General features: G+C 36.6%; 1 protein-coding gene across 1 annotated transcript; it reads right to left on the bottom strand.

Moving 5' to 3' along the window:
• Positions 1-597: 597 nt before the first annotated feature.
• LOC113236118 (lipase member H-like) lies at positions 598-11,814 on the bottom strand. The gene is made up of 3 exons (XM_026472110.1): positions 11,703-11,814; positions 3,004-3,304; positions 598-1,276 (listed from the first exon to the last, which is right to left on the bottom strand). The coding sequence occupies exons 1-3, from the start codon at positions 11,812-11,814 to the stop codon at positions 598-600; spliced, it is 1,092 nt and encodes a 363-aa protein (XP_026327895.1).
• Between the last annotated feature and the right edge of the window lie 13,700 nt (positions 11,815-25,514).

Raw genomic sequence — 25,514 nt, 5'->3', positions numbered from 1 at the left:
CCGCACTTGTAAGGCGCTAAAATCGTATACAGAGCGCGACACTCCGCTTTAGTCTTCATTTGTTCTACGGACAGTGCGATACTGCGATGACATAACAATTTAAATTTCGAATAGGTTGACTTGGGACATTTTTTTCGTGGTTTTTGTATTAGACCCGTCGTCCTTTTATTTGTAAGTCAATGGTTGTTATTGATAGTTTTTTTAATATGTAAAATGAAAACTTTTGTTGTTATGCTTGTTGTTGTTGGGAGATTATAGATGTAATAATTCACAACAATTCATCATTCCTGAGGTGACAACAGCATGCTGATGCATCCAATTAATGTATAATCTGAATGAGAAAATTATCCCCTACGCCTGTTACTCGAAAAGATGCTTAAAACAAAATCACACTACCACATGATTGAAAATTTTTTTGGTTGACGTCGTTGTCTAGTTTTGAAAACAATAAGTATTTTTCGCATAATACACGACAAAAGCAAATATTTAGCAGGAACTATAGTTTTTTTTTATTTCGTAGCTCCACGTGAATGACGTTGCAACCAAAACAACTTATTAGCAACTTTATACTATAAGTGGAAGGAACACAATCAAACATTACATTTCGATTAATTCAGCTCTATTATACTGTTTCAATATCGATTCAAAATACTCGTTCTCTTTTTCTAAACCTTTCTCTCCCATGAAATACGGATAAGTATTATATGTTCCTAGATAAAACACTCCTTTCTTACTCTTATCAGTTTTTAAACCTAGTACATTAGTTACAGTAGGTTTTTTATCAAAGCATTTTCGTTCCCTAGCCTGTTGTACTGAATCGCATTGCATTGCGATAAAAGTGTTCGGATATTGTAATGCTGCAACCCAAATGGTATACGATCTTATATGACTACAGAAGATATTGCAGGGTAGCCAGATTATACTGTTAGGTTGGTACTCCCCACCGTTTACATAGAAGTTTATGTGCCCTACTGGAGCAGCCATTCCAAAGCCATCAATATTCGTGTTAACTACATCCACGAAATCTGCATCGCTTTCGTCTAACCTGTCTTCAGGTCCAAGATTCCGGAAACACGGTCCAGAAGGATCTAAACCTGTTAATCTGCTAATGTTCATGCCTGTTTGGAGTTTATAATTCTTGGCAATGAAACTCATGGTCTGTGCTCCTAAACTGAGGCCAATGACCTCGAGTTTCTTAGGATTGAGACCCAATCTTGTTAGATTGGCAAGCATTTCTGCGGCGTGAACGCCGACTGGTCTCATGTAGCGAACAGCTCTGAAATGATACAAAATTTATTGTTAGTGAGTTTGTCGTACAAAAACAGATATAGGCTATCAATTACACCTATGAATCGACTACCATTATCTTGGTACTTATGCGTTTGGTCATAGGACTTTTAACCACAATCATACTTGAGGATAAATATCGTTATTGTCGAGGACGGAACTTGTTTCCCTAGAGGGTGTCGATTGACTCTCACCTTGAAAAGGCCAATTTTATTGCTGTGAACAAATCACACATTAAGATAATAAAGATAACTATAACTAATAAAGAACTTCGAATGTACATCTACAACGTAAGGATGTATTCTCTGCACACAGTACTGCTTGAAAGGGAAAGTTGGAATAAAGGCGAATCATCGGAGGAGAAGCGGGACAAACTGTTTTGCTACTATTAAAAAAACAGTCTTACAAAAAATATATTATGATACACCCAAGGACATTGTCTAAAGAATATATTAATGTGTTCCACAATGGGACGTACGATGATATAAAATCGTGAAATCCCAAAACTAATTATTTGATAATAAAATATCTAATTTTGTACATAATTATCGAGTACTGTTTTCACGATTGTTACACATTGGAAATGAAACTATTTTTCCGGATTTAAATCGCGTATATTTGTTTTTTTTAAATAAACCAACGTTTCGGACCTTTTACACGAAATCCGAAACGTCGGGCAACAACTGGGATTTTTTTATCCCGTTTGCCACCACCTGGTAACATGTAGAATTTCTTTTCTTTGTCGCCAGTGGGAACAAAGCCAGTGGCGACAACTGGGAATAAGCGGAAACGTTGGTTTGTTTGAAAAAAACTAGTATATGCGATAATTAATTAAATCAGGTAAAACAGTTTCATTTCCTATTTGCACATAATTTTTATATGGAGATATTTCCTTTAAGTACTTCATAGAACCTGTTGAATTTGGTTTTCAACTGAAGCCCTATTAGTTCTTAAATTCGCATTTATCTCAAAATTTGCAAATTACCCAGCGGTTTAACGACCCGCCGCGCTGCCCACTGCCCAGTTAGTCGCATTCGGGCGTTTGTCGACGTCGGATCTGTGTCAAATATCTCTATCATATTAATTATTAAACATCGCGCGGATCGAGTGCATTTCGAAGTATGCGCACTGTTCGAAATGCATCCGATAAAATACCGATAAATTGACACCTCTATGAAAATATTATTATCGCATTGCCCATTACTAATACCAAATTTTAAATTACTGAACCTTCGACAGGAAACTACTACAAAAGAAGCAGGGTTAGAAGTGATAATTAATTATTAGTAATTGACAAGTAATAAAAATGTTCATGATAATTCTCTTGATAGTTCGTATTAAAACGTATCAAATGTCAGTCTCAAAAACGCCAAAAAATAACCCGTTTTCCCAAATATTTTCTTCGTGTTTGTTTAGTTTTCTCACGGTTTGTTATTTTTAGTCAAAAACTATGAATCAGCTTGGATAATTATCGCATATATATCGGACAATTATCAGATAATTATCGTGATAATTATCAAAGAAAATCTTTATAATTTCGAACCCTGAAAGGAAGGCAGTAGTTCTCTGTCGAAAGGTGAGGTATGTCTCTTTCACGAAATCAGATTTGCCCGATTTGTTTCGAGAAGATGGCAGGCATTGGCAGCTGTCCTCTATGTACCTCATATTTGTTCTTTGGCGGTAGTTTAAGTACATTAGTAAGAAAACTGTACTCACACAGGATACATCGTTGTAGAAAACATATTAGAATCCAATAAAAGCACATTATATCCTAAATCCTTATAAAGTTTTCCTAGTACTAATGCAAAAGGAAAACTAGGACTGTCCATGAACCCTCCAACATAAAGAAAAGTCTTTTTCTTAAAGTCGATGTCAGGGTCTTTGGCCAGTAGTTTCATCTGGAAGTAATTATATCTAGTCTTTCGAGCTACAAACGGATTTCCAGGGCCTTGCACTGTTAACGAAAGGTGCTTAAGGCTCTTTTTCTTTATTTCTGCTGGTTTTGTTGAGCCAGGACCTGAAAAATCAAAATAACTTAAATTAATTCTTATTATACTAGATTTTTAGATTTTTGTGGTTATTCACTACATTACACCATCCAGTGCATGGAATCCGGTGCTGCATGTAACAATTGTAGTAAAAGCCTCTAACGATCAACGAGTATCTTACGCCGATTGACAAATTCTTTCACCATGATGGCAAGCATTACAGCAGTGAATGTATTAAGGCTGAATACTAGGAATGTGCGATTTCTTGCTCTGAATCGATTTTTTTGGATCGTAATGGATTTTATACCTCCGAATCGATCCACAGATCGATCATTTCGATAAAAACAAATTTTTGACAGCCGTTTTAGCTTCAATCACTTCATTCAAATGACTTCATTTCTCCTTTATTTTTTCCGTCCTCTAAGCTTCATTTAGCCTAGTCCATTGATAAACACATTATTCTAGCCAGTGAGAAAAAACGTTTAAAAAAACGTGTGAAACGTTTTCAAATATTGTATACTTATAACTTACACGTTGCCAAACTGCTTTCTTACAAGCCATTATAAAATAGGGGTTAATCAGAAAGATGCTGTTTTGTTCAAATTATGAATACGATATAGACGATTCGATTCGCCTTAATGTTGAATCGATTTATTTAAAAATCGCATTGACATGAATCGATACAAAAAATTTGATATTTGATATGTAATTTAATGACAACAATATTATACAATGAATTGTTAATTTTCTATTTATTGTGTATTTTCTTATAATTTTCATTTTTGTCTGACAATCTCAATATAATTTCTTATACTTTGTATGATACACATGCAATTTAAACTGTAATGTTAGTTTTGAGAAATAAATGAATTTGAATCAAAAATCTGAATCTGAATCACTTGAATCTCCATAAAAATAGAACCGTCATGTGCATCCCTACTTAATTTAATATTTCTTCGTACGATAATTACAGAAGCCACTTTAAGGCTGACTCACTGCAGTTCCCACTATATACAAGTACGTAAATCAAACAATCGAAGGTTTCGGAAGGAAGTACGTTCGCTCAAATATTTGAACAAGCTTTACCGATAGCCGAATTGTTTCAAGGCTCATTGTATGCAGCATTGGTCATATTGACATTTTGATATGCGCCGTTGATTTTACAATGAACTCAACAAATGACATACGCTTGGAATACACATAATATACGGAACTATTTTATATATTACCAAGAACCATTCATACGATTGAATTATGATGATATATACATAGCAATGTAAGAGGTAATAAAAACTTGTGGCTACACAATTGACCACACAACGGCTGGGTAGTGTAACAACCAGGTAATTAGTTTGATTATATTATAGTGCTTTAAAATCACGCTAAGCTACGTAATGCTTAAGACGAGTCACTGGAGGACATCGAGTTCATAACCAGAAATTGGGACGAAATGTCATTTAATTTGTTTGAAAACTACTCTACCAAATCACAACTACGCTCCTATTGGCCAGCCCGAATTCGAAACAATTAACGGGCGTCGTCAATTGTTTCACTTCAAAGCCACCTGTTTAACTTGAGCTTTGCTATAATGTACGAATCTTGAAAAATTACATATTTAATTACCGACGAATTTTGCTGTTCTTCCCACACCACCGAATGGAACAGCCGCCCATTGTTAGAGATATTATCTTTATTACAATAAATATAAGTACAGAATGTTTTTGGAATATGCGGAGACGTATACGCAGGTCAGTTGTTAGCGCTGTACTATTTCAGCTTTCTAATTTGTGATTTCAGCGCAAACGAGAGTTGATATTTAAAAGTGATATAAGGCCCTTTAGCCCGATGAGTTGCTAGAGATGTATAGCCCTTATTTCGTCTCTATTTCTGGTTATATACTCGATTCCGGAGGAGAAGCGGGCATAGCTGTTTTGCTAGATCGAATGGTTTAGGAATTTACTATTAAATAATGGTCTTACGAAAAATATACGATACACCTAAGGATATTGTCTAAAGAATGTGCTAATGTGTTACACGATAGGATGTACTTTATCCAACCATAAAAAATCCTGAAAACGGGCTAAAGAAAAGTCTAAAACGAGTTATTTAAGAATAAAATATCTAACTATGTCCATAATTATTATATGGAGATATTTCTCTTGAACTACACAAACCTGCTAAAATTTGGTTTTCAACTGAAGCCCTGTTAGTTATTAACACATTTGTCCCGAAATTTGCTAATAATCGGGCGCTTGTCAACGTCGGACCTGTGCGCAATTCTCTCCGCCAGTTCTTAATTTATTCATACTAATTTACAGCGGCACACGATCGGCGACCCCTCACACCTCACCTCCTAAAATCTACGCTCGGGTTGAAATGCCTCATCTTAATAAAAGTATGACTTTTGAACCGGACAAATTTGAAATGATAACATAATTTGAGTTGTTTTTTTCGGGAGTGAATATTATTCGTAAATAAGAAAATAATTGATACAGACTTTGTAAAAACTGCACAGTGTGTACGTAAACAATTTACTGTACAAGGTCAAGAGCATGTCACGCTTGTCACTTAAGACATAAATTCAACTCTATGCCGCTTACGATAACAATGGTCCAAAGTCCGAAGTGTCAAGAATGATGTGCTCTTGAATGTCGGTTATTTTCGATTGAAATTAGTTTTTCCCGATTCTCAATAACTATTTTAATTTACAATTTTGCTGCTCTGAATCCTCTTCATAATACGAGATCGGTATAGGCAAAATACATTTACCTAAACTTGAATCCCGGAACGATAAAAATTAATCATTATCTTTATAAATATTTTGATATTTATTGGAACAATAATAATAATAATAACGCACACAGTCAACATAGCCCCGCACGAGGGAAACCCTGAGTCGCGGATGCCATGAACATACGCATAGACTACCACATATTAGACCCAAACTCACGAGATAAATAAATCGCACCCCTCATGGAAGAATGGCATAAGTGGAGTTACGTCAAACATGTTATTGCTAAATAAGATACAGAAAAATATAACCCACATCCTCACCAATTCTTGTAACTCTATCGACAATATTAGTCGCTAGAGTTACAAGAATTGGAGAGGATGTGTGTTATATTTTTGTGTATCTAATGGAGCAATAAACATTTTTGGCGTAACTCCACTTATGCCATTCTTCCATGAGGGGCGCGAAATGTAGGCCATACAATTTATTTCTCGCGGACCGGGAATCGAACCTGGGACTTCTGCGAGGCAGTCCAGCGTGGCAACCGTTCGGCCACGGAGGCAATAAAATACTTCCGCTAGCAATGTCATGTCATATGCCATGTGTTTGTTAATCGACTTCAAAAAAGTAGGAAGTTCTCATTCGATTGTATTTTTTGTATGTTTGTTACGCAATTACTCTTACGGCAATTACAATTACGGCGTTTGTAAACCAATTTTGATGATTCCTTTCATATTGGAAAGGAGGTACCTCAGTATTGATCCCGTTTAAATTTGAAGAAAATATTTCACCTCAAAAGGTGGCAAACTAGCGGATGAATCAACACCGGTTCCGGTACTCTCTCCAGTTCAACTTTCCGGTAACCGATTTCAATGAAGCTTAGCAAATAGATATAATTCCACGCACTTTTGAGGTCGGTTTTTTATAAAATTTTGTATTTTTCTCCAAGATGTAGCCAAACGTGTCAAATGTCAGTCACAAAAAGTGACAAACCAAACTGTTTTCCTTTGTAAGTCAATGGGTTTTCCCAAAGATTTCTCTTCTTGTTAATTTAGTTTTCCCACTTCTGTTGTTTTTAGTCAAAATTTGAAAAGATTTTAATGTGAATTAGCATGGATAATTATCAAAGAAAATATATATCTTGACAATTTCGAATGCTGAAAAATCAAAACCAAATTGTGATATTCTTACAATTATACAACTTTTCCTCCTAAATACACTAACGTAACCTACCGCACCTGAAGTAATACATCAACATGTAGAGCGGTACAATAACTCCAGGATTTTATAAAGAGGTGATTCACTCTATGTGTAAAGTGTGTTACTGAGCAATTATTACACAATCTCGAAATTCTTGTCCTAGGTTTATAAAAAAAGTATTTGATTATTGCCGTAAAATTATTATTTATTAGCAATTATACCTCAATTGCTGCTATTGCCCACATAAAATATTGGTTATTCTATTTAAATAAAAAAATAAATTTCAATATATATTATATCTTAGAATAATAACGCATAGAATGAAAGATTCATATCAAACGAACTGTCACAAGTGAGGCAAAAATCAAATTCATGTAGGCTAGTTTTAGTAGTAGGTTAATTTTCGGTTTTAGTAAATATTTATATAAAAATACAAGTTGAAACGCGTTACTTCCTTGTGGAATGTGTTGTTAGTATCAATGTTATGTTTGTCTGACGTATTTTTACACTCATTTACCGCACATTTCGTCATTCTTAGCTAAAATTCTTGAGCTGTTCGCGGTGCAAGTTGACCTTGAGCACTGAAGGCCCGCCCGCTCGTGTAGGCCCATTGGGAGCGCTTGAATTTGCCTCACTTAGCGTGTGTGGACTAGGTTTCTATGCGTTATTATTCTAAGTTCTATTATTCATGTTCCAGCCAAAACAAATCATTTCCTCACATTTTACCTCAATTCGATTTGTGAACGCATTTTTAATCTTTGGTAAATGCATTTGTAACTTTTTTAAGCTTACCTGCACTGAAATGACGAAATTCTACTTGTGTGTGTAAAAAGTTTCTAGTACGAAAAGATTTAATGTAAAATTCTAAAAGTTACACTTCTGACAGTTGTACCCTTACATCGTTTAGAGAGAAGTTAAGCATGTGATTTTATTTATTAATTATACACGATGAGTTATTGGTATTAGTAAGCTTACACAATATATTAAGTCTAAAAGTAAGTCTATGTCGCTATTCATTCTTGATTTTTTGATTTCGTCATTCCTTTACCCTCAAATGTTCTGACTGTCCTGTATATTTTCTTAAATGTTTTATTTTGGGTACCACTTTAACATCAAAAACGATTTACATAAGTACTGTGAAATTTACAAAAAAATAAATACAAATTCTTCCTAATATTTATCATAAACATCGTGAGCACGAATTTCGGAATGAGAACTACCGACTGATTTGAAGCTTAGTAAATATTATGTACTCCAGCTTTTCCAATCTCTATTTATAATAGAAATATAAAAATTTATACACATTTAACCTCCACATCAACTGATGAGAGGTCGACGATGAAGGTGTTAGGTGTGCATGACCTAAATAATATCTATTCACTCTCGTCTTGAAAACGCCCAATTTATAGCGTCTAGGGAATAAGTCTGCAGGCAGGGCATTCCACTCCAAACTCGTTCACCATATAAATGTGGGAAAGATTCCAAATTCAAATTTTTTATTTACCACGCCACAAGCTCGTAACGTTTAGGACGTTAACAATACAAAATATATTATTAGGCTAAGTATTATATCATAGTATAACAAAATGTATTACTTAACTAAGTGCAAAGATTTGGACATACACACAATCAAAATATAAATTTAATAATTATAATGCATTGTCATGAAATAAATCGCTTACTAGCGCTTCACCCACAACTTCTGACGCAGTTGACGCAGTCTTATGTTACTCACTTGTTAATTGTGCAAATTACTACGGAAAATATTACTACGGCTACGCTTTTTTAATATAATGTTTACAAAAACTTATTTACGAGAATTATGGATTTTTTTAACCCTTCAGTGCTTCTTTAGTGCGAATAAACTCACGCTATCTGTCTGCAATGTAAAACCCAGAGTACTGTAGAGTGCCGATATAGTTTGCCATCACAGCAGTCGATAGAAATCTCCTTTGTATATATATATATATATATTTAAAATATAGACCCGTTCGTCTCATCTCGACAACAAGCACATAGAAAAATTCGTGAGGTTCGCTGGCTCGTTCCGTGGCTTAGTTGGTATAGCGTCTGACACGGTATGCTAGAAGACGTCGGTTCGAATCCGGCCGGATCGAAGGAATTTTTTCTGAGTGTTCGATCTTTGTATTGATAATTACAAACAAACTAGTGGAGTAATTTCACAAAATATAATTGAATATCAATTCAATAAAAATGTAAAGTTACAACTAACTGATCAGTTCCAACTGATGTTAGCTAGGAAACACGCAGCGGCTTTTATTATATTATAATATTATTGAGACTCATTAATACAATTTTATTCATTTTCCGCGTCATTCATTATTCATAACTGTCGGTTGACTTTTTTGAACTTTAAACGTAACAATAACTTTATTATGATCGTGCGTGCTTGAAACTTGGCAAGTTAGGCCAGGGATGTACGTTGTTTTGCTTTGAATCGATTATTTGGATCGTATTGGATCATATGCCTCTGAATCGATTCACAAATCAGATTATATGGTTTTGAATCGATCTCGCAAAAATCGTTTAAAAATTAATTTTGAAACTTTTGGAATTTTTGCCCTCACTCGGTTACGACTTTCAATTATATTGTTATTAGCCACTGAAAAAAGATTTTCAGATGGCACAGAAGTAGCATATCGTAGACTTATTGTACTTCTAATATATAATTGATCTATGTGATAATATACAGGTAAGGTATAATAAAAGCTAAAAACTATGGGCCGGGCACTGGTGTCGGACGCCACATGTGCCGACACACTTGCCCCATTCCATCTCCAGCACAGCAGCAATAAAAAGTAATAAGTACCAGGATCTCGAGTCCGACTACCTATTTACAGCCTTTGGAGTCGAAACCCTTGGCCCGTGGGGTCCCAATGCCCTTCACATGTACAGTCTGGACAACCCAAGGGCCGGCAGCTACCTTGCCCAATGCATTAGTATAGCCATTCAAAGGGGGAAAGCTGCCAGCATCTTGGGCACCTTGCCGCGGCAACCCTATTTTATTGATATATCACAAAAAAGAATTGAATATCAAGTCAATAAAAATTTCAAATTACAGCTTGTTTATATCGAGTTCTTAGGTTTTCGCGATTGTTACACATAGGAAATGAAACTATTTTTCCAGATTTAAATCGCGTATATTTGTTTTCTCAAACAAACCGACGTTTCGGGCCCTTTACAGGTCCCATGGTCACGGTTGACTGAGGTGGTACAGTCTTCAACCAGTTATGTCTAATATTAATGCAAACCACCCTATTTTTTCACTATAGTTACAATAGTTATTAATTAAATGCCTTATTTTTAATTTTACACCACCACCAGTTTGGGATCCAGTATTTCCTCTAATGAAAAATCCCAAACAGACATAAGACTGCAGTACTAATTAATATGTTTTAGTTTATTCTAATTTCTATTAATAATTAATAATAAATTAAACTTAATAAAAATTCATTCAATACAATAATTTGTAAAACTTAATGTAGTGTAAATTGGAATGTTTTCTTTGTAAAATTAAAAATAAGGTATTCAAAAGTTCGTGGAATTAGGAACATCTATTTGCCAAGTTTTATTAAAATCGGTTAACGGAAAGTGCGCGAAACCGGATTCATCTCCTAGTTTACCACCCTCAGAGGTGGAATTTTCACATGCCCCTATGCACATAATTAGTTTTTAACTTTAATTAGTCAAAATAACATAAAGACAGCACTTAATCTAAGTTTTTTATTAATTTTAGTTATGTAATTGTACTAACCCTAATAACTAACATAGTTATAAGTTGTTATGTTACTAACCTACTAATTTATATGGATTACTGTGGTCCGAAATAAAAGATTTTTATTTTGTAAGTAATAAGAGCTCGTCCAGGGAAGTACCACCTTACCTCTTTCTGCCGCCAAGCAGTATGAGCATTACAGCGTTTCGGTTTAGAAGGGTAAGTGTGCTGGTGAAATTACAGGCACATAAGACTTGTCAACTTATGCTTCAGGGTGACGAGCGCAGTGGCAGTGCCCCTAAGATTTTTACAATTTAAAGCTCTGAGTGGCACTGCAACTGTTACGGACAGGCTTGTCACTTACCACCAGGTGCACGACTTGTTCGTCCCGTCACTTACACCACTGTACTGGATTATAAGAGCGGCGGCTTCTGACATAAGTGTTTTTATATTTAAAAAAGTTCACAAGTAATGATATATACATATGTAGTATGTAAACTAGATTAAGTTAAGTCAATAAAAAAAAATTACTTTGCAATATTTTATTGAAATTTAAATGGAACCAATACTGAGGTACCCTCAATCCAACAAAAAAGAATCATGAAAATCGATTCACAAATTAAATAACAGTGGAATTGGGAATCTCCTCCTTTTTTAAAGTCATTAAAGTTTAAAGTTATTTAATGAATGACATGAAAATATGTTTACAGTGAATATAAATTCTTGTTAGCGATCTTAATAGTATATAAATAATACTCACAATCGCTTAAAAATCCTGACGAATAACCTTCCACAAATTTGGAACTGTGCATCCCGAGCACACAACTGACAAGAAACATGGAATTTAAAATTAAAATCACAGGTAATTTCATTTTTGTTGTTCTTTTTTTTTGTTTTAATATTTGAAAAATGCACGTTCCATTTATAATTCTTTTTTTTTATTAAGGCACAGTCTACACGCGCCGAATGTCAGTCTCAAAATGTCCACGTTAAGCAAACTTACGTTCTTAAATCTGTGCAAATGTTTGTATGAGGATACACATTATTCTAACCGACGTACATATTACTTATGACAGATTGCTAGCTAAAAATGAACTAATTGTCTTTGACCTTCGTGGCGAACTGTGTAAAGCAAATATAAAAAATTATATATATTTAAATTTACAAATATAGTGTCACTTCAGTTAGTAACCCTAAGGATGGGGTGCTATCCTATAATCCTATCCTATATCGTTAAATTAGGGTGGTCACATGGGTGGTTATGCTTACAAGTGAGGTTTATTTTGGATTTGCATATTATACAGGATGTCCCACAACTATGCCACACGGAGAGAAAGTACTTTAAATACCGTTGTTAGAAAATTTTACTAAAAGAAGACTTAATTTTGATTTTAAAAACAATTCGAACTGCATTCAAAAATTTTTAAATAATCACTTGTCTGAATCGGGAATCGAACCCGCCAAACGTGAATAATTTACTATACTTATCGAAAGACTCCATAAGGATTGTTTTCTTCTAAATAACATAACATCTTAAATATAAGGAAGACCATGAGATATAACATTTAATATTATATAATTATATTAAAAATTCAAATTATGTGTTATTATATAATTGTATAATAACATATAATTTGAAATTTTGTTCAGGAAAATGATTTTTTTTCACATTCGGCGGGTTCGATTCCCAGCTCAGACAGGCAATTATTTAATAATTTTTGAATTCAGTTCGAATTGATTTTAAAATCAAAATGATGTCTTATTTCAGTAAAATTTTCTATCTACGGTATTTAAGGTACTTTTTCTTCGTGTGGCATAGCCGTGGGACACCCTATATATAAATTATTTGTGATTGTAATTAAGTTCCATTTAATAAGTTCCATCATCATCATCATCACCCTATACGCCCCGCTGCTGGGCACCAGTCTCCTCTCAGGCGAGGGTTTAGGCCCTGGTCCGCCACGCTGGCCTAACACGGGTCGGATGCTGCAAACGTTTTCTGAGCGTTGTGAACCTTTTTCAATGTGCAGATGTCATCACGACGTTTTCTACCACCGAAAAGGTCATGGTGAATTTCAAATTAAACTTCGCACATAAATTCCGAGAAATTTAGAGGTGAGATTCGAACCCACGGACTCTGCTAGAGGCGGAAGGTCAAACCATAAGGTTACTAAGTACAAGCTTTTTTGGTTCCATATTTCTTGTCAATTATGTTTTTGAGACGCACAGTTCGATGTCTAGTGAAGGATACTTTTCAGGATTTTAATCGATTGTAAGTTTTATTAATTTACTATTAGGGTTGCTAACAAGTGAAACACGAATTTCTGTTCATTAAGTGTTCTGGGTAGCACCCCAGAGTTGCTCTGATACTCATAGTATATGGAATTCCCTAGTCTAATATGGGTGATTGGTGCGATTATCTGGCACATTATTATTACATAATTTTGAAAATTAGTCTCTTTCCTTGTCTACAAAATTAAATTTCTCATTTGTTACTAATTTTACATTTCCATTGGTCATTTGAAATTAAGGCTGGTTTCACAGCTGTGCGTACGGCCCGTATGGGCTGTCCACATGAGTAGAATCCGCAGTGTTCCGAGTCGAGTATTTAATTTAGTGTGGATATTCACCGAAAACAGAGTTGCTGACAATGAACGGACGAGTGGCTCGCGCGGAGTTCACGCAGAGCGTGTTCTGTACGGAGCAATCCACGTCACTGTGAAACGATGTTCTAACATCACACGTCTTACTCCGCTCCGGTGGTGCTCCGCGCGGACGACGGTCCGCTGATAAATCTGCACTGCTCGGAAATCAGCCTAAGGATCCGCTCAAAAAATGAATTTAATAAGCATAATGATTTTTTTATGACCTTCGTTACGTCTTATAGCAAAAACAAAATTATTAAAAATCGGAAGGCAGAAACGTTGGCAAAAACATTAGCATGGCGGCAAAAATAGGTAAGATGGCAGTATTTCCCTGGACGAACACTTTCAGAGCTCTACTACCTACTACAAAAAAAAACTTGTCCAAGTATCCCCCACGTACAAGTTATATCTAACATCTCCCCGCCCTCGCCTGCCCAGTGTTGCCACAGTAATCATAATAAAAAAAATATGTTATATATTATACTAATGTAACACCACAACTTTAACACGCCATTAATTCCACCGCGCCACCGCTAGATGGCACTAGTTGTACTCTGAAACGCGCTATCATGAGACATATCGGTCCTTACTTACTGCTAAGTTAACGTCGATCGGCACTGAACCTTGTATTTTCACGTCAATGAGACACACTGTTTGGTCCCTAGCCGCATAAACTTTTTGTCTTTTCCCTTTGTATAAATACACAATTTTCTACGCACCCCTTCCGCTGACCAGCGCTACACTAAGTTTTATTCAATATCACGATGTTCTACACGATATTCAATTATTTTTTGTCAAATTACCCTACTACTTTGTAATAATTATCAATATAAAGAACGAACACTAAGAAAAAATCCTTTGATCCGGCTCGATTCGAACCAAAGCCTTCAGCATACCGTACGGACGCTCTTCCAACTGAGCTACAGAATTTAAAAAAAATTAGGAATTTTTCTGTGCTTGTTGCAGATAATTGTTTTTGGTTTTTAACTACTTTTCCGCCACAGCGCCATCTGCGAGAAATCTATGAAAGTTTTTCTTAAAATTACATATTTTAAATGTGAATATGACATATTTTAAAAACGACCTTACCAATCATTGACTTACAATTATATGGACGACGACGGGTCAAATACAAAAACCACGAAAAAAATGTCCCAAGTCAACCTATTTAAACGTAGTGACATGTAAAGGAATATGAAAAAGCTAAAACGTTGAATTTAAATTGTAATGTCATCGCAGTACTGTCTAATTTTGCTTGCTTCGCTGTCAGTCGAACAAACGAAGACTAAAGCGTGAATGGCGCTCTGTATACGATTTTAACGCCCTGTAAGTTCGGACACTTTTTAGCGCGGACCCGACGTCCATATAATTAATTGTAAGTCAATGTTACCAATTAACTGACTGTGAACTGGCAACCGGTGCTATCTCAATTTTGTCAATTTTACAGGATGAAGAAAATATTTTTTTGCGTCATTTCTATAGTCAGTCATCAGGTTAGAGTATTATAAGTTGAATGTCGTCGATTTTGGCGCCAAAATTAAATGTATCTAAGATGAAATTTCTTGCAACGCTGCGGAGTATGGAATAGTATAAAATAATATTAAAAAGTTAAATTATTAGAAAATTTATATAGTACCAGGTGCTAGTTCACAGTCGATATGTCACTTTGTCAAGTTACGTAACGAAGTTACTAACGCCAAAATATTCTTTGTTTATCTTTATTGATCAGAACCACGTACCTGTCATCATATGAGCGCGAATAAACTAACTGATGACATTGAACCGGGTCTGAGTCAAGTGGTATCAAGACATTACAGTCGTGACCTAAGTGAGACCTAAGCGATGGTAGGGCAACCCACAACGTGCTTATTGTGGTTATGCCTACTATACTACTATTTTTTATAATCATCTAAACATAGTGCATTTATAGTAATTAGTTTAAGAGTAGATACAACCTCAAATGGTTTTGGTTGATTCCGCATAATAATGAAAGCGTTGGATCAACCACTTTGGAAAAAACATAATAGAAAATTGAAGATATATACGAATGCGGTGCGTGGTCGGGTTCAGTTTACGGGGTGTGCTCATGCTCTTCGGTGGCACAGCAGTTAGTACTATGGGCGCTTGATGAGATCGATTCCCGATTTGGGCCAAATTAAGAAACGAACATTTCTAAGTTGATTTTGGTCTGAGTATTCTGGATTATCGTTGTTTTGGTATTCATAGTACAGGAAATTCGGCAGTAGTTTGGCATTTTTTCCCCTAAATACTTCTCTTTGGCATAGCTTTCAAGAAAATAGAATCTGACAGATATGGCAGAGTTACAACAACGCTATAATAAGTATCTCATTTTCACTACATCGGGAAGTATGCCTTACATTTTTACAATTGTGAGATCTTGTACTCGTAATCTATTACGCCTCCGTATATAATTACCTCCATACGAAGGCGTGCGGACGCTTCGGGCTTCGCCCTCGGAGGACCTCGGCCTGCGGCCTCGGCACTTAGGACTTTGTTTTAAAAAAATTTAAATATCTCTTTAATGGCGGCCATATTTAAAAATTACAAAAACATATTATGACCACTACTTATTATCAAACAATCTTAGAAATCTTTTCGTGCTAATTTTCAGTCCGAGCTAAGCAAGTTACAGAAATAAATTACGGCTACATCGAAAAACAGCGGAAACAAAATTTTTACCCCAAATTATGATGCCATGTCATTTTCAGTCGAATTAGAAGAAATTTGTATTTATCGCCAAAATAGTTTATATTGTAGCCATAGTGAAAAATGGTGAAAAATAAAATTTTAACCGGTAATTATTATTAAACACTCATACAGGCCCCGACATGTCCATTTTCAATTGAATTAGTGCAAATTTTTATCTGCCGCTAAAAGAGTTTATTTGCGTCCTGTGAATTTCGAACATTTTTTACTTCCCGCGGAAATTGACCAGGGTGTATCTTATAAAAATGTACAAAAATCCCCCTCATGTATTATAGTTTTTGCAGGCCGTTGATCACTCGTTTACATTTTCCACATTCAAATCTCTAAAGAGTGGCTCTTTGTAAGTAGACATTTTATTCACATTTATGATTACGAACGTATTTCAAATATCGCACCTATCATGGAAGAATGGCATGAGTGGAGTTTCGTCAAAAACGTTTATAGGTCCTTTAGGTACAAAACAATATAACCCACATCCTCTCTAATTCTTGTAACTCTATCGGCTAATATTGTAGATAGAGTTACAAGAATTGGTGAGGATGTGGGTTATATTTTTCTGTATCTTATTTAGCAATAAACATTTTTGACGTAACTCCATTTATGCCATTCTTCTATGACGGGTGCGATATTTGAAATACGTTCGTAATGATAAATGTAAACAAAATTTCTACTTACAAAGAGCCACTCTTAGAGATTATATCTATATATAATTATAACTTTTTTACAATAAATAGACCTAAAAAAATTGTGGAATTACACCTATTTGCCAAGTTTTATTGAAATACAATACACCGGATAAATCCTCTAATTTGCCACCTTTAGAAGTGGAATATTCCTTCAAATTTAAATGGGACCACTTCTGAGGACCACTTCTTTTCAACAAAAAAAGAATCATCGAAATAGGTTCACGAATATCAGAGTAAATGCGTGACATACACACAAAAAATATATAAATAATCTGAGTACTGAGAGTTAGCTTAGATAACAATAATAGTATATATTTTTTGAAATAAGTTTATATGACCAAATTTATTGAGATTAATGTGTTAAGAAGTCTTTAATGAAATGTAAATTTTTATCTCGTAGCCATGATAACAGGTTACGTTTAATAAAAATGGAAGTAATAGTTATTTGTTATGCAAGGCTGTAAAGTTGTTGTTTAAGGCGAGTGCTTGTATTGAAATTTGAACAAGCGAAGGAAGCTAAGTTGAACCACGAGTGAAGCGAGTTGTTTAATAATAGATTCCTGAGCGTAGCGAGGCTTTCAAGGCACGAGACTCAAAATAACTTATCTGCCGAACGAAACACACAATTTTTCACCTCACTATAGCGAGGAAAATGCTAGATGAACGACGTCGTTCATCTAGCAAGTACAGTCATTATTGTAATTCATCATCAGCCTATTGCAGTCCACTGCTGGACATAGGCCTCCCCTAATGCACGCCATTTCGCCCTGTTCTCGGCTTGACGCATCCATTTCCTGCCAGCAATCTTCCGCAGATCGTCACTCCATCTGGCTCACACTAAGTTTGCCAAGTCGTGGTCTCCACTCAAGAACTCGTTTACCCCAGCGGTTGTCGGTTCTTCGGCAGATATGTCCAGCCCACTGCCACTTCAGCTTGCTTATCCGAAGAGCTATGTCGATCACTTTGGTTCTCTGTCTGATAACCTCATTACGGAGTTTATCTTTCAGAGAAACTCCGAGCATAGCTCGTTCCATAGCTCGCTGAGCGACTTTAAACTGGTGGACTAGCCGTATCGTGAGTGTCCACGACTCAACTCCGTACGTTAGAACTGGTAGGACGCACTGGTTGAAAACCTTTGTTTTCAAGCTCTGCGGGATGGGCGACGAAAAGACTCGACGTAGCTTCCCAAACGCTGCCCAGCCAAGCTGAATCCTCCTCCTGGCCTCCTTCTCGAAGTTATTTCTACCTAACTGCAGAATCTGCCCGAGGTAAGTGTATTCGGAAACAACTTCAAGAAGGTGGCCATTTACGCAGATGGGTCTCGGATCAATGTGGTCATTGATCATGACTTTGGTTTTATCAAAGTTCATGCCGAGACCAATCCGCCGCGAGGCGGATGCTAGGCTGTTCAGCATCTGATCCAGTTCCTCCAGCGATTCTGCCATTAGGACTATGTCATCTGCAAATCGCAAGTGTGAGATGTACTCGCCGTTTATGTTAATGCCCATCCTTTTCCAGTCCAGCGTCTTAAACATATCCTCCAATGCAGCGGTGAACAGTTTCGGGGATATGACATCCCCCTGTCTCACCCCTCTGCGTAATTGGATAGGTTCAGACTGCTGGTCCTGTACTTGGACACTCATGGTAGCAGCATCGTAAAGACATCTCAACACTTGTATATAACGATAGTCCACTTGGCACCGCTGTAAGGATTCCAGGACAGCCCAGGTTTCGACAGAGTCAAAGGCCTTCTCATAGTCCACGAAAGCTAAACACAGGGGCCGATTATACTCTTCGGACTTCTGTATAATCTGCCTCACTGTGTGTATGTGGTCTATGGTGCCATATCCTCCCCGAAACCCGGCCTGTTCCGGTGGCTGAAACTCGTCGAGTCTTCTTGCGAGGCGATTCGTGATGACTCTAGAAAACAGCTTGTAGACGTGACTCAGAAGTGAGATGGGTCGGTAGTTTTTCAGTAGAGTTTTATCTCCCTTTTTAAAGAAGAGAACTACAATACTCCTGTTCCACGCCCGTGGAGTTATCCCGCAGTGAATGACCAAGTTAAAGAGCTTCTGAAGTTCGTGGATAATAGGAACTCCTCCAGACTTCAAAAGCCCTGAAGTAACTCCGTCTTCACCGGGGGCTTTTCCATTTTTAAGCTGTTTTAGAGCCAACACGATCTCGTCTTGACTGATTTCTGGCAGGTCGTCGGTATAGTGGCGCGTCAAGGTGGCTCTCAAATCGTGATTGTCACGCTGGACCCGAGGAGCATTTACAGCGTACAAACGGCCATAGAAGTCCTCTATCTCGGCGAGTATCTGCGGCTTTGACGTAACGGTTAGGCCATCGTGCGTTGTAAGCTTCGTCAGGTGGCTCCTTCCAAGCTGCTGAGTGAATACTTTGGACCCTCGGTTTCGCTCTATCGCCTCCTCAATGAGGCGTGTATTGGAGCTCCGAAGGTCACGCCGTACCATCTTCGCAATCTGCTTGTTTAGGTATGACCTCTCTGACGAAGTGGCCTGGATGTCATCGCGTCTTTTCGTCATAAGTCGCAGAGTCCCATCCGAGAGTTTAGACTTCTTTCCCGTACGCTGCAATTGACAGAATTTGATGCCCTCGCTTCTCAGCGTCCCAACCACGCTTTGTAGGGCCTCGTCAACGTCCTCGGTGGGTTCCAGCTCGACGAATCTCGCTTCGAGAAGTTCATGGAACTTCTCGGAGCCCGCCATGATCTGGAGTGGATTAGGACGGAGCGTGGACTTCATCAAGCGGCTTCTTTCAAGTTTGACATCGATATTCAGAGAGCCTCGTACAAGTCGGTGATCAGATCCGGTGCTAAACCTGTTGATCACTGAGACATCTCTGAATATGTGTCTCTTGTCCGTCAGGATGAAATCGATCTCATTTTTAGTCACAGCGTCGGGGCTTCGCCAAGTCCACTTCCTTTGAGGCTTTTTCTTGAAGAACGAATTCATCAAGAAAAGCCCCTCGTGCTCGAGGAAGTTGACTAGCGTTTGCCCCCTGTGATTCCTTACTCCATAACCATGCGGGCCGACTCGAGATTCGTCAAGATTTGGGAATCCCACTTTAGCGTTAAAGTCCCCCATAACAACGTTGAAGTGAGCCTTGGTGGTGTTGTGTAAGGCTTTCGATATGTCCTCGTACATATCTTCTACATCGTCATCCGAATGTGTCGAGGTCGGTGCGTAGGCCTGAATGATCTTCAGGCTATACCTTTTTGATAGCCGAAGGATCAGGTACGCTACCCTGTTCGACACACTGGAGATCTCTTCAACGTTGTTAGAGAGGACTCTGTTGACGAGGAATCCTATACCACCTTGGGATGTTTGATCACCCTCGCGGAAGTACAGTAGATGGCCCGAGTCTAGGGTTATGGTGTCCTCTCCCTCTCTTCGGACTTCACACAGCCCCAGAACATGCCATCTAATGTTCTCCAGTTCCACTTCCAACTGTGCAAGGTGTTCGTCAAGCCTAAGAGTTCGTCCGTTAAACGTAGCCAGGGTCAGTTGTTTTTGGTAGCCTGCGGTAGCCCGGGGATTCTTAGCACCCCCTACCCCGCCGGTACCATGGCCGCTACCGTGACCAGGAATAGCGGGGCGACCGGGAACTGGGGGCCTTCGATTGGTTGTACCGTCCATGAAGGGGGTTATTGCCCATAATCTCCACGCTGGGCATGCGGGTTGGAGATCGCAGGGCGCTGCCTTTGTACTACCGACGCTGCTGCCCGTCGGTAGCCAGCAGATTTGACAGCGCCAATGTGGGGAAGGGCTATACCGCCTACTACCGGTCGCCAGAGCCTCGTCGGTTACTGCAGGATGTACCGCGTGCAGGTGAGGTTGACAATAAGAGCTGTGATGGTGTGTGCCCCCTTACATCCCATTATTGTAATTAAAAGAAAAGAAAATATCTCCGGATGCGTTCTGAATTTACACCTCGTCACTTTTTTTTTTGCTTGTACTTTAATTTTGTGTTATTAAGTGGTTATTGAAATTATTTTAGTACTTCGACGAATTAAAATAATTTAATAAACACGATTAGTTATCGTTGTCAATTTAATGTCAACAATAATAAGAATAAAATATAGCAACGAATTTGTATTACCTAACCTATATATAATATATAGGTAATATACGACAAATCGCGTAGTTTAACAACGTGTCATTATCTTTTTTTTTTTCACCGAAAGATAAAGTGAGATGCACCACAGTCTATCGTCAAGTTCGAATTTCAAAAACCTTTTCCACGCTAGCGTGGAAAATACGCTTTTGCGCGCAGTAGGTCTATTACAATAGAGTGTGTTTCGTTCGACTTGCGCGAGACTAGCCATATCTAGCACTTTATGTGCTAGCCCTACAGATTTTCAGACATTTTAATAAGAAAGAAAGCCTTTCCGAGCTAGTGAGGTGAAAATTAATTTGTCAGTGAGGGTTAAATCGTGCAAAATAGCTGCGCTTGTGTTGAATATTTTTACGTGCAGTTAATTTTCGGAGTAGCAAATTCTTTATACTTATCTAATACTTCCATTTTTATTAACAAATGCTTACGTTTAAATAGAAGATTATCATTTATCATTTTTATATCAGAAGGTAATGCATTAAATATCCTCACACACATGGTCCTGTATTGTTTCTGGTAATAACTTAATTTGGTATAACTATCGTGGCAGTACTTGCTTGGACGACTTCCTTATGTATTCAGTGTCGTCGATTGTAAAGTCGTTGCTACTATTCAACTATCGTTATATCTCGTATTACTAATTGCAGTCTTAAGACAAAGTTGCTTTACAAGTTTTTGTACTGTTGTTTATAAATTACATCTAAACGCTTTTCTTTGATCTATTATTAATAAAATTCTCTTTGAACTGTAATCTTCTTTTAAAGCTGTTGGAATAGATAAAATATTTATTTTTATTATTTGAAGTTTTGTTTATGCAGTGCTGGCATCGCAATTTGCGTTAGTTTTACATAACTTCCGTCAGTTTTTGTTTCTTAACCCTGTTGATAAGCGTATTCGTAATTAGAATTTTCGTAAAGCGTAAATCATATAGCAGTCGATATAATTCATGAAATGAATTAAACGCTGACGCCGTGGTAGCGTAGTGGTTTCACCTTTTATTATTTCCTCATACAGTTTGAGAAAAGCACTGTATATGCCTCGGCGGGTACGGGAATCGCTTGACTCGGGACTTTTCGACTTATGTCTCAGGGTGACAGGCGCAGTGGCCGTGACCCTCAGATCTTTGCGATTTAAGGCTCTGTGTGCAAAGCAACTGTTACGGGCAGGCGTGTAGCTTACCATCAGGCGCAAGACTTGTTCGTGCCCTCACTGGATATTAATAAAAACAAATCCATTGATAAAATAATCCCACCTAATATTAATATAAATTAAGGAATGAGAACCGGAAACGGTTTAAATATCCTAGAAAAAACAACCACGTATTAGACTCAAACTCACGAGAGAAATAAATGTGGACCATATAAATATTTCTCAAGGCTCTGCGTGGCAGTCTAGCATGGTAACCATTCGATCATAGAGGCAGTTTAATTATAAGACTGTATGTAAATACTCGTACTTCTAAGTACACGTTAAGGAAATACCTGCGCAAACGTCGAACAATAGAGTGACAAGCACCTAGAATGTCAAGGATCCCGACCCTAGAACGCATTGTAAATTTTAGACACATTTATTAATTTTATACAATTCAAACAGCAAGCAAGCGAACGGTTCATTTGATGAAAAATAATAATGGCCGCCTAGACACTTATGAATGTCTCTCTCTTGCTCTCCATTCGTAATCACAATTTGGTATAGGCTGTGTACAATTTACCTGCCAGAAACAGTGGGGCTCCTTGTGAAAGAGTAGATACCTATTTCTGCCGACAAGCTGTAATGTGAGCATTACAGTAATGCCCACAAGGGCAACTCATATGGGTCCTGGTGAAATTACAGGCGCATGGGACTTGTCAAGGACAGTCGCATAACATCATGCGCACGAATGGTTCGTCCCGTCATTTGGTATTATGAAAAAAGACCTAAACTTCATTTAAGTAACACACATAGAGCGGTTAATACATCCACCTCCACCTCTATACCTATTTTTCATGTGTAACAAGGCTTTTTTTTTTTTTTTTTAACTTTACTACGATGTCTGTAACTAATATAATCATTAAAAACAGATCGAATTACCTTTCCTTTTTCACTTAACCCTTTCCCTTTTTTAGTCGGTTATAAAACCTCCGGTTAAAAAAACCGACCTTAAAAGTCATTCACCCCCTGGTGGAATATTTTCTTGAAATTTAAATGGTACCACATCCGAGGTACGGACAACGGCACATCACACTACACATTTTTGTTTAAAAATCGCCTCCAGTGCAACGGAACAAGATACATCAATGTGTAGCTTGATATGCTGGCGTGTGTATGTTCTTTCCAACAAAAAAAGAATCATCAAAATATGTTCACAAATGGCGGAGTTATCGCGTAACATACATACAAAAAAAAAACGTAGAGACGAATTGAGAACCTCCTCCTTTTTGAAGTCGGTTAAAAAACATTTCCATTGAGCGTAAGGGTTGTGCGTCGAAAAAAATAATTACAATAATAAATAAAAATTAATTTATGATAACTTTAGCTTGTATAGAAGACAGCCAAAACAACCACTAGTGTAAAAATCATGAACTAATACGGCAGATTGTTAAAGTAGAAAAATAAAAACAAAAAAAATATCAAAACAATTCGTTGCAAATGAAGCTATGTCGTTGTTGATTACTTTAAAATGTGCGTCATTTATGGTTTTATCGAACCACGAAGTCGGTTGGCTAGAACTTTTCAAAAATTCAGTAATTACTTTCTAAATATTTATCCTAATAAAAATAACTCAATTTTCTAATTATGTGTGTAACTATTTTTACGTGCAATTACTGTTTTGAATTTTTTAACTTTTATTTATAATCGTTCCAAGATTTCAGAGGGAGATAATATCCACACTTCGCATATTACTTCAAGTTTAGATAAAGTGTTCTGACTATTTCGATCTCCGTTAGTTTTTCCGTTTTGAAAAGATAGGTCAGTAATATTTATAAAGGTGGGTTCTACACACATAGAGCATCCATCATGAAAGTATAAAGAACCCGGACGAAATTATTTATTTTAATATCCCAGAACATTGACCCAGTATAAATATTTGGCACACCACAAACTAGTTCTGTTACAACAACATCTAGCTAGTAAACTACATACTTACACATTATTTACCACACTATTAGGAGCCTAATTATTTACGTATATAGTAAAAAATAAGAGCATAACAATATTTTCTTAATGTACACTTCGAAACGCGCCTGTATAAAATAATGTATTTAAATTACTTTATCGCATAAACTTGTGTGTTGCTCGTAATTTTCATCAGGCGCAACTAACAATTATGATATTGTATTCATACATATAATTATTATTTCTCTTCGTTATGATTGCAAACATTATTGTTTTGTAAATTTATTTGATATTATATTTAGTGCAATCTAATGTGCAAAATTGTCAAATTCTTATCACCAAAATTTCGTTTTTTTTTTTAAAGTAAACAACAGTTATGCATTTGTTAAGAATGCAACATAGTAATTATAGTTGTTAATGTTTAATTACTCCTATAGTTATAATTTAAGTGAATTATTCTTAAAAGAATAAAGTTTTTTAAACTCGAACTTTGCTCCTAGTTAAGCGGTGATAGCAAAAACACTACTACAAATTGGAAACAAATACAGAACCATAAAATATAAAACCTTAAAGTACAACTGTAATTACGACACAATTTAATGATTTTTAAAGAAGTGACGCAATGTGAAATAAGTTTTTATTGTTCAAAGTTTACAAACATGTAACCTACAGTGTTTACATTATGCATTATAATGTATTATAACTTGAGTAGAGTATGTGTGATATATGTATGTATGATAATGATCTACTTGTTATATACGCATTTTCATATTAATTAGTTGTGTGTTTCCGTATGCATAATACCTTTTACACATTTTATAACCAAGTAGGGTAATTATAAAGACAAGAACAAGGCTTGTAAATAGGTTGAAAAAAATATGAAAAAAGTTTTTATTCAGATGTAGCCATTGTAGTCAATTCAAATGGCCTAACCGGTAATTTAATGGAATTGTACATTTGCACAAAAAATATGTTTACGCCCTTAGAATAATAACGCATAGAACAGCTCCAGAATTTTAGCTAAAAATGACGAAATGTGCGGTAAATGAGTGTAAAAATACGTCAGACAAACATAAAATAGATACTAACATCAAATTCCACAAGGAAGTAACGCGTTTCAACTTGTATTTTTATATAAATATTCACTAAAACCGAAAATTAACCTACTACTAAAACTAGCCTACATGAATTTGATTTTTGCCTCACTTGTGACAGTTCGTTTCATATGAAATTATCATTCTATGCGTTATTATTCTAAGTTTACGCCTAGTTTGAATGTTT

Source organism: Hyposmocoma kahamanoa, unplaced genomic scaffold (genome assembly GCF_003589595.1).
Source record: "Hyposmocoma kahamanoa isolate Upper Pololo Valley unplaced genomic scaffold, ASM358959v1 89, whole genome shotgun sequence".
In the NCBI taxonomy this organism is placed as follows: domain Eukaryota; kingdom Metazoa; phylum Arthropoda; class Insecta; order Lepidoptera; family Cosmopterigidae; genus Hyposmocoma; species Hyposmocoma kahamanoa.
Note: the sequence above shows the minus strand (reverse complement) of the source record. Positions and strands in the feature narration are given on the sequence as shown.